General features: G+C 33.3%; 1 protein-coding gene across 1 annotated transcript; it reads right to left on the bottom strand.

Annotated features, from left to right (window-relative positions):
* Positions 1–231: 231 nt before the first annotated feature.
* Positions 232–2248, bottom strand: LOC127803128 (abrin-a-like). Its single transcript, XM_052339164.1, has one exon. The coding sequence runs from the start codon at positions 2201–2203 to the stop codon at positions 452–454; it is 1752 nt and encodes a 583-aa protein (XP_052195124.1). The 5' UTR covers positions 2204–2248; the 3' UTR covers positions 232–451.
* Positions 2249–11111: the final 8863 nt, after the last annotated feature.

Here is an 11111-nt window from a genome sequence, read left to right as displayed (position 1 = left end):
AAAATAGAAAAGTTTAGGCACCATTAATTCTTGCATTTAACTCAAGGAGTGACGAAGTTGCAGGAAAAAAAAAAAAAGCAAAAGCCTTTGTATAAAAAAAGGTTAGATTAATGTAATTATTCACATATAAGCCTTATTTAGAAAAGGTACCCACTGTTTACTTTCGTAAATTTTCGTTAAATTATTCTGTTTAGAATAGCATTACTCTAAATATATTCTAGTAGACCAAACTCAACATGATATTAATATTTTATTATTGAAGTGGAAGTGGAAACACAATACAACATGATTTATTCATGCCCTCTGATCGATACAGAATGCATACTACGTACATCTTTTATTGGGGGCATTCATGCATATTAATTACTTAGGCACGTAGATGGCCAGGCCAAATAGTAAATACTATCAGGCTGGCATTGTACGTACGTACTCACAAACAACAGCAAGGAAGCTAGTTACGGATGCGAAGCCATTTCTGATCTGGATTGCCAGTTGGTGGCCATATAACGATTTGACGACGGCTTGGGTCGGAATTCGGCACAGCCATCACCATGCCGTTGAACAAGTTCAAAATGTAACCATCTTCCGTAAACATCCAGCGCTGGCTAGCCCACCCAGGTGAGCAAGAGGTAATTATGATGTTTCTTCCTTGATCATGATTATTGCTAGTTAAGCAGTGGTCTTGTCTCTCACTCGGTCTTATGGAACTATCTGGATAAGAAACCCATTGCTGTTGCAAATTGTTCCTTTGACAGGCTGCTACCCACACATCTCTGTTGCTATAATTTCCTTGCAAGCAGAGATCCCTAAATCCAACAATGGATGTCACTAAATCTCGCGTGTTATTGGTGGCAAGCCATCCTTGTCGGGAGGCATAAATGTGGGTATCCACAGTGAGTGTAGTGCCACTATCTCCAGAGGATGCAGTAAGGGCAAGTCTTGCTCTGGGGTTGATGATGCTTCCGTTGACCCATACTTGCCAAATGGTGGCATCCCTAGCGGCAGTTGAACAGTCGTAGATCATCACATAGACTTCCGGACTGTATCCAAAAGTGGTCAAACATTTACCATTAGAACGGATCGTGCCATCCCTTTTCAAGGTCCATAATTGGTTAGCATCATTATTGGATTTGCATGGCCACAATACTATTGGATTTCCATCATTGTAAAATCCTCCATGAACGTCAACGCAGAGACCATCTCGACCACGAATGCGCACTGTGGGCTCTTCAATTACACAAACATCATCTGCACTTACTGTAACAGGTTGTATAAGCATATTATTATTAAGGAATTGAAGTGCTCCTGCGTTACTAGCACTTCTGCAGGCGAATAGCATGAAAGCAAGGTTTCGAATAACGCTTATATGATTCACATTGTCCACATACTCAGTTTCAAATGTCGTGGGTGATAATAATTGAATTGCTCTAGCAAAGACTCCTCCGATAGCCGTTTGGACTGCTTCAGAGAGCGCACCCCAATTATTTTCGAGCCTTATAATGCTACGGTCTGGCAGAAAATCTTGGCTTTCTGAAATGCTCTGTCTTACTCGGTTTTCAATTTGTCTGAATCGTGCAGCCTCAGAAATCATTTGAATGCAAATTATGAGCGCACGAGCAACAAGCCTGTTATTGCCCTCACCGCGGTAATGGTATAGATTCGAGATTGCGGAATCCAACTCCTCGATTCCAAGGGGGATTTCTCGTCTAGTTTGGACGGCAGCGCGTTGAAGGGAAGCATAGGTACTACTGAAGCCAAGGAAATTTTGGTTTGTACCAGTAAAAAGATAATTCCCTGAATTTTCGGGAGTATCGTCAACGAAGAAGGATAGGCCTCCAGTTCTATAACCCACGACATAGGAATTGGTTATATCAATTCCCAACGCAATGCTATCGCCTGCATAGTTTGTCAGGCGAACCAAGAAATATCTTTGGGAGTCCGGCACATTGGATGGTTCCCGCGTCACTGGTATTTCATTACTAAACTCTCCGCTTGCCAATGTATCTCGTAATAGTGAAATGAACTCGAAGTAGCTCTCCGCCGTGGCACCATTTGTGGTAAAACGAATCTCGAGCATGTTGTTGAAAAGGGGATCAGAGTGTTGATCCACCACCGCCAACGACGAAACCGGTTCAGCCACAACCAACCACCAAAACCATAATGGGATTGTGAATGCCACCCATTTTATGCTGCTCACCTCCATAGTTGCGTAATATTAGTGATTGCAAGCAAGAGATGATGGATCGATGGGTATATGCCAGGAAAAGGATGACCCTATGCAGCTCTATATATATAGAAACAGGAAAATGATTAAATTAAATAAAAAAACAAAATCTAATTAAAGAAACTACAGGACTTTGTACTTGTTTTATACTTATACCCATACTTTAAAACTCGACAAACTTTTCAATTAAAAAAAAAAAAGAAAGAGTATTTTTACTTTCATACACATCTTAAAATTTTATTAATTTCTCATATAAAATAAACTTTAATTATTTGTAGTCTGTAAATAATATCATGTAAAATCATATGGATCCTTCAAAATTTTTGAATCAATAGAAAAAGTAAAAAAGAAGACACTTAACATTCCTTTAACATTGAATTCCACCACCAACACGCAAAAAACAAAATGGCATGTGCACGGAGTCATTGTTGTGTGTCAATGTGTGTGAGTGCGTGGGTGTGTGAGCAGCCCATGTTTTTCATATCAATAATATAAGTGGTCCGCGTAGTCAGGGCAGAGTCAGAAATTTTAAACAGACGGGATAAAAATTAAATAGTATAAAAAATTTGAAATAATATAATATTAAAAAACATATATCAATAAATTATATACTCATGCATTCCCACATTTTAATAATATCACATAATAACATTATTATTAATTTTATTAAATATTTATTCTTTTAATATATATAATTAAACTGTCGTTCAATTATTAATCTTAAATTTGATCGTGCAGCCGAGTCTTGATAAACTTCATGATAGACTATCATTCAATCATTGATCTCTAATTTATTTGCGTAGTTGAGTTTTGACAAGTTTTATGACAAAAAATATATTTTTTGCCATAAATTTAAATATGTAATTGACAAAATCTAACGACTAAATTTATCGATCAACATATCTAAAATCAACAAAACCTAATGGCTAAATTCCATAGATCTAAACTTAAACTTTCGACCAAACCCAACGCACGTAAAAGAATTGACAGTCGCTACCAACCATCATGATGAGTGATTTCATGCAATCAAAAGTAACCACCCAATATCCTTATCCACATCGATCAATCGAGAACTGATCTTTTTGGCGGGTATTTAAAAAAAATAAAAAAAATTATTAAATTATTATATATAATAAAATTTTGTAAAAATCTGGTTGGGCAAGGTGGGCAGTTAGGGTGGGCGGGCAGGGTGCCGGTACGTGTTCCGCCCCTGCGCGTAGCTGTCTATTTCATTCCATTTGCAGCTCCGAATATTTGATTAATGCGAAAAAAGAAAATTGATTACAATAAAGTTCTTTATACAATTGAAAAAAATAAAAAAATGGAAATACATCATATAATTTAAGTGTTTTGCATGCTGTTTAACCCATTCCATTTGTATCTCCAAATATTTGATTAATAATATTAATTTTATAAAAAAAATTAATTTATTTATCTATCCATCTGAAAATAAATCTTTATATTATCTTTAAACTGATCTCAAAACATATATCAAATATCACTATTATATGTAAAAAAGATGATATATATATATATTATATTTCTTACACTATATTACAAGAGGAGGGAGACCCACGTAGACAAGGAAGGGAAGGAAGAGATGTGGCAACGAGAATTTCTTAATTTCTTAAAAATGTGAAACTTCTTTTCTTAAAAGTTTTTACAAATTTTTACTGTTTGACCTCACAATTATAGTCAAAGAGATAAATTATAAAATTTAATATCAAAAATTAAACACGATAACAACACCGCATATATAACGATTATAGTTCAAACCCTTTCGAAGACATACTCACTCCCAACCGCTAAATTATAGCTACTAGGGCATCGAATTCCTAATGTTTGAGAAGGGAACTTGCCTTGCCACAAGGCTAAGCCTCATAATGAAATAGATGAAATATACATGATGCACAATGTTGCCCGCATCAGGCAACAATTATGTGGCTTTGTCACATCTGGGCAACAAAAAAATATTCCCCACAAGCACCCCACCACCATCACCCCCTCCCCAATTTCCTATTAAGCCCCAGCACCGTGAGTGAACCAACCCCCCCCCCCCCCCCCCCCAAATTAACTAATATATTATATTTAAATAATTTAATAATTATGTCTCATATATTACAATTATTTTTAATATTATATTTAACTACACATTTATTTTAATAATTTGCCAGCATAATAAAAATAATATATTAAAATAAATAACTTAAGTATATTATATATATATATATATATACACAAAAATACTACAACGTACTACTTTTTTTTATTTTTCTATGAAATAGCTCTAGAGAGACATAAAATTTATGTGAAGTAGCTTTGGACCATTTTTCACATAAATGGTCCAAAGCCACTTCACACATAAATGGTCCAAAGCTACTGGTCCAAAGCTACTTCACATAAATGGTCCAAAGCTACTCCACATAAATTTTATGTCCCTCTAAAGCTATTTCACGTAAATTTTGAAACATGTGAAACATGTCTCTCTAATGTTACCTGATCCCACGTACCATCATTATGAAACATGTGGTCCACATTTATGTAGTGAGAACAAAATAGGACCAGAAACAGACGAAATGTATATGCATAATACTGATTGCAGGTAACATTATTATGAAATATGTGGTCCACATTTATGTGGTCCACATTTATGTGGTAAGGACAAAATAGGACTAGAGTCACGTGATAAAAAAAATAATAAATATATATACAATGGCTCTAGTTATCGTCAGAAGAGTGCAGTGTTTAATTGACTAGACTCTACCTACACTCATAATTTGTCTTTCTTAAGGGAATTTCGAGCCACGTTTTAACTCTTCATAGTTATATTTTAATATACTTAAAATATTATTTTTTAAAAATTCATTTTTACCTTCACAATCACTTTCTCTCTCAGCTGGTCATACACAACCACCCACCTATTCATATCCATAACGAAGACAATGCAACAAAAAATACACACCAAATCTGATATGAAAATGAAAAAATAGATGAAAATATAATAATAGTAGAACACATATATACACAAACACACATATATACATTAAAAATCATGTATGCACCCAATACACAAACATACACATATATATAGAAACACACACAGATATATATATATACGCGTGCGCATACACACACACATATATATATATATACGCACACAAAGGAAGCAACGATCATGAGGTCAGCCATGGCCACTGGAGGTGTGCCCCGAACCCTAGGGTTCGAGGTGCACTAAAGGCCCCGAACACTGGGGTTCGGAGAGCCTTAATGTCCCCAAACCCCAGCGTTCGGGGCCAGGGTCGGCCCTGAGATTATAGGGGCCCTAAGCTAAATTTTTTATGGGGCCCTTTACAACTATATTTAAAAATAAAATTAATATAAATAAAAAATTATTATATAAAATTCACAATATTTCATTTTAAATTTATTTTTTTAGTAGTTTTAGATGAAAAATTAATAATTAAATTATTATAATTAATTTATTTTAACATATATTTTTCAATAGGCATAATCGTCAATCCATTAGTGTAGATTCACTAATAAGAGAGAGATCACAAATATTAAAATACAAACATAAAATTAATTAGTAATTTAAGGACTAATAAAAAAAATCAAAAGACATAACTGATAAATCACACAACGGGATGATGAGCACGAAAATGGAATCACAAAAGAGAATGCATAATTATGAAATCAATTGAATTGAAGACTTACACCTGTGCAAATTGATGGCAGATACAGTGATAATAGATGGATAAAAAATTGAGAAGAAGTGGAACTGAGGAAAACGATGGAGTCGCAACCATTGCCAGATGCATGGAAATAGTTGTGATACAATCATATAAGGGAGAGATTGAGATTAATTAAAAATGCATGGAATAGTTGTGAGGGGATGGGTGCTATTACCAGACGCATAAAAATGGAATTGATTATTAATAGTTGAGATTAATTAAAAATTATATCGATATTCATGGGATTAATTATTGATAAAAAAAAGGTGAGGGATTGAGATTAATTAAAATTTTACAATGGTTTAAAATAGGCATGTCCCCTAACGTCTCTTTTATTTTTAATTTATTTATTTTATTAATTAATTTAAAATTTGAAAATTAAAATAGGCATGGCCCTACTGGCTTGAAAATGGGCATGGGCCCTAGGCTGCTGCCTAGGCAGCCTATGCCCAGGGCCGACCCTATTCGGGGCGCACCTCCGACAGCCATGGCTGCCCCATGGCCGCTGCTTCCTCTTTATATATATATATATATATATATGTTTGTGTTTTAACTATAAAATTATCAATTACTTATAAATCATATGCACTGACCTCTTCACTCAACAATATCTCATTAACATATCTAATTAAAAGTTTGAGAATAACTTATTAAATAAATATTAGACCATCAAAAGAGAAAGAAGAAGTAGGAAAATTAAAATGCAAATACACAAGTTCAAAAAAATGTCATTATCCATTTGAATTATTTGCAGCTATAAAATGATAAATTTGTCCCTCTAACAATTATAAGCATGGTATGCAATATAGATTTAATAAATTTTTATCAATAAATATAAATATTAACTATAAAATTATCAATTACTTATGCACTTACATCTTATCTCACGAACATATCTAATTAAAAGTTTGAAAATAACTTATTAAATAAATATTAGACTATCAATTACTTTTAATCTTAATAATAATATTATTATTATTATTATCATAATATATATTATATACATATTGTAACATTACATTAATTTAACTACAAATTAAAATAATGGAGGATCCGTGCCGTGTAATATATCATATTATATAATATATAAAATGAAAATTAAAATATATAATATATTATATTATATAATATATAAAATACAAACTTATATTCCGTTTTATATATTATATAATATAAGTTTCCGTTTTATATAAATATAATATATTTATATAAAACGGAAACTTATATTATATAATATATAAAACGAAATATAAGTTTGCATTTTATATATTTTAGGAGCCTTCGAACTCTAGAGTTTAGAGACTCCTAGCGCCTCCGAACTCCAAAGTTCGGAGGTAGAAATCTTAATAATAATATTATTATTATTATCATAATATATATATGTATTATATGCATATTATAGCATTATATTAACTTAATTGTAAATTAAAATAATGGAGGGTTTGTGAAAATTAAAATGTGTAATATATTATATTATATAATATATAAAATAAAAATACAAATATATAATATATTATATTATATAATATATAAAATAGAAATTGAGAGCCTCCGAACTCCAGATTTAATTTTTATATATAATATATTATATTATATAATATATAAAATAGAAATTGAGAGCCTCCGAACTCCAGATTTCGGAGGCTCCCAGCACCTCCGAAACCTGGAGTTCGAAGGCGGGGCCATTTTGGAAATGGCCCAAGCCTCCGAATTCTAGGTTTCGGAGGCGCTCTGAACCTAGTTCAAAGGCCATGCTGGCTCCAGTTCGATAGCGGTGATCGATTCGAACCCCGGCGGCCACCACATTCGTCTATCGAACATCTCCCTTTCTAGCCTCCAAGTTCAAATATGTAAAAATTACATGTGTTATCACCAAGTGTAAAGCAGAGAGACGCGGCTGCAGAGAAGACGACGGCGGTGAGTAGGGGTTGCAGAGAAGCAACAAATGCTATAGAGAAGAGGATGATGGCGAGTGGCTGTAGAGAAGAGGACGACGTGATGTATGAGATATATATGAGAGTAATTTTGGAATATAGGTGGCTGGAACAAGTAATAATAGTATGTGTGAAGAGTAATTGTTAAATTTATTTTAATTATAACTACGAAGAGTAAAAAGCTGGTTGCGAATAGAATTTTCCCTTTCTTAAATGATGTGTAAAAGACAGCTTATAATAAAATTACAATCTCACCCTTGTTTTGCACCTTGCTTTTTTCTCTTTGGAAAAAAATAAATTTATACACCGATATTGGACATCTTTGCTTCTCCAGGGGCCATCACTTTTTCTCTTTCCTTTTTTCTTCCTTTCTCTGTCTAAAAGCGCATAGATCTTGCAACAGCTGCAAAATCTCTTTCCTTTTTTCTTCCTTTCTTTGTCTAAAAGCGCATAGATCTTGCAACAGCAGCAAAACTGAAGAAACTCTTGGTGATCAGTTAAATTCAATTGGTGGTATCTTTTATTGAAAAATACATAATCAAAAACACTAAAAAAAAAAAACATATTTTATTCAAATTTGAAGCACCTTAAACTGAAAGTAGAGATAGATTAAAGAGTAAAACCATTTTTCTCCCTTAAATTGAGGTCAGATGAGGACAAAGAATGGGTGAAATAGCCATTATCAATGTTTTTTCCCCAATTAATTGTTATTGCTTGAGCATGCCAAAAATTGAAATTGTGAAACAAATTAAAATGAGAGCCAGCCTCTTCATGTTTCTTAGCTTCCTCATTGATATATTGTCCAACCCAAAAAAAAAAAAAAAAAATCCATAAAGCTAAGTTTCATCTAAAATCTTGCAGATATTATCGAATTGGCCACATTTCGCATACAAAACATCAATATATAAACCTAATTTGAATTTAACAGTTAGTTATGTGATAATTATGACTTTAAATCTTTATTTATCTACGATTGAGTATCCTAAATTAACTGTGATTATGGGTGTTCGTAGTTCGGTCTAACCGATTTTAAACCGATTTAATGCGCCGAACCACAAGCTCGATGGTGTGGAAAACTGAATCGAACCGCACTGCATTTTGCAGTTCGGTGCGGTTCGATTTTCGTGATTTCAAAATATTATATATATTATGTATAATATATAAATTATATATATTTTTTAAAATTATATATCATCTATGCGGGCGGTTTGGTTTTGAACCGAACCGCCGGTCTGTCAAATCGTGAAACGAACGGTTTGACAGTTTTCCAAACCAAACTGGACCGCAAGTTCAAAAAAATTAGTCGGTTTGATCCGATCAGGTTTGGTTCGATCCAAAACCATGGTCTAGCTTCTTTTTTGAACATTTCTAATTGTGATGATGTTAAATTTAATTTATATTTATCTAAGATTTATCTTATCTAGAGAAATATACTCATGCGTTATCTTCTTATCAAAATAAAATTTTCTGTGTACACATACATATGGTTTTAGGTTTATAAATAGGTGCTCAAGTCATTAGATTCAGTGTGTCAATATTACTTTTGTATTACTAATTTTTGGTTAGTGATATTTTATTCGTTCTATTTGTGTTTTTTCTTAATTTGAGTTTTTCACGTAAAATTATATGTTCGTTTGTTTGGTTGTTGGTATGATTATTGATTTGTTTTCGATTCTAATTTCGTAACAAAGTGGTACGAGAACCAATCAACTGTGGGTTTCAAGAAGTAGCAGCAGCCATCATTGTTTGTCGTAGCTATCGCCGCCGTCAACCGCGTCCACCGCCACCATCACCGCTGCAACTGCCGTCTTCATCCGATAGTCGCTACCACCTTTGTTCGACTGTCGATCACCTCTATTCTTTGTTTCAGGCGTCAGTCGCCTCCATTCCGTTCCCCCTAGTTGCCTCGTCATCACCGTTCACTGCTTCCCCTTTCTGTTGATCTAGTTTTCTTCTTGGCCGACCGCCACTATATATAGCCATCTCATCACTCACTTTCGACCTCCTCCTCCAGTCGCCAATCTAGTTTCTTCTTGGTTGATCACCCCAACGTTCACCGCCGACTGCCAAGCGTCTACTTTCTCGTCGACCAATCTGCTTTCTACCCTCGTCGATTCCTTGCCTTACATTCGTCGACAGTGCTTCCATCGTTGCCTGCAAGCTTCGCTTCTGCCATTAAAAAAGCTTCATCCAAGACCCATATCTCTATTTAGATCTGGCTTGACCCACTACACCTTGACCCGCTAGTTCCACCAGCCAAGTCCAATAGTTTTCGATCTGTTACTTGCCCAGATTTGGCCTAAACTTGGTATTTTTATTCATTTTTCAGTTAGATTTATTATTTAAATAATCTGATATTATTTGGGAATATTTAATGACTTTATTGAAGTACAATATTCCTTTGTTAGACCAGAATATTAGATTTTTGCCGTGGCAGATTAAGATACATGTAATTTTATTGCAAATGGATTTAGATGATGCACTTTTGGACTTAGAAAAAATATCAAAATCATGGAGTATTGAAGAAAAACAGTGTAAGGATTGTAAGGTATTGTCTCATATACATCTTCATTTATTAAATCAAATTTTGCAAGATGTTTTGAAAAAAAAAAAAAAAATCACTATCGATTTATGATTAAAATTGGAACAACTGTGTATGACAAAGAGTCTAACTAGTAAGTTATATCCCAAGCAGATGTTGTATTCTCATAAATGACTAAATGTATGACTATTGAAAGTCATTTAATAATTTTTAAAGAAATTGTTTTTAATTTAGAATCATTGAAAGTTAAGTATGATAATGAGATTTTGGTTTTCATTTTGTTGTATTTTTTACCAGCCTCGTATACAACATATAGAGACGCTATACTTTACAGTTGTGATACTCTCACCCTTGATGAAGTTTATGATACTTTATTTTCGAAAGAAAAAATTGATAATTAATCAACGAAGATTTCTAAAAATTAGGAAGATGGTCTGTTGATTAATGGGAGAACACAAGGTAGAAATTTTAGTAATAGAGGGAATAGTATATCCAAATCCAAGAATAAAGAAGAAATTGTAATAATTGCAAGAAAAATGAACATATAAAGAAGGAATGTTATAAGTTGCAGAATAAACTTAAGAGACAAAAATTTGACCAAAAGAGGAAACAACTTAAAATTTTTGGTAAAACCAATGTTGTTGAAAATAATAGTAATGATGGGGGAACTTATGATAGTA

The sequence above is a fragment of the Diospyros lotus genome, chromosome 6 (assembly GCF_014633365.1).
Source record: "Diospyros lotus cultivar Yz01 chromosome 6, ASM1463336v1, whole genome shotgun sequence".
NCBI classification, from domain to species: domain Eukaryota; kingdom Viridiplantae; phylum Streptophyta; class Magnoliopsida; order Ericales; family Ebenaceae; genus Diospyros; species Diospyros lotus.
The sequence above is the reverse complement of the archived record's forward strand: the minus strand, read 5'-3'. Positions and strand labels throughout refer to the sequence as shown.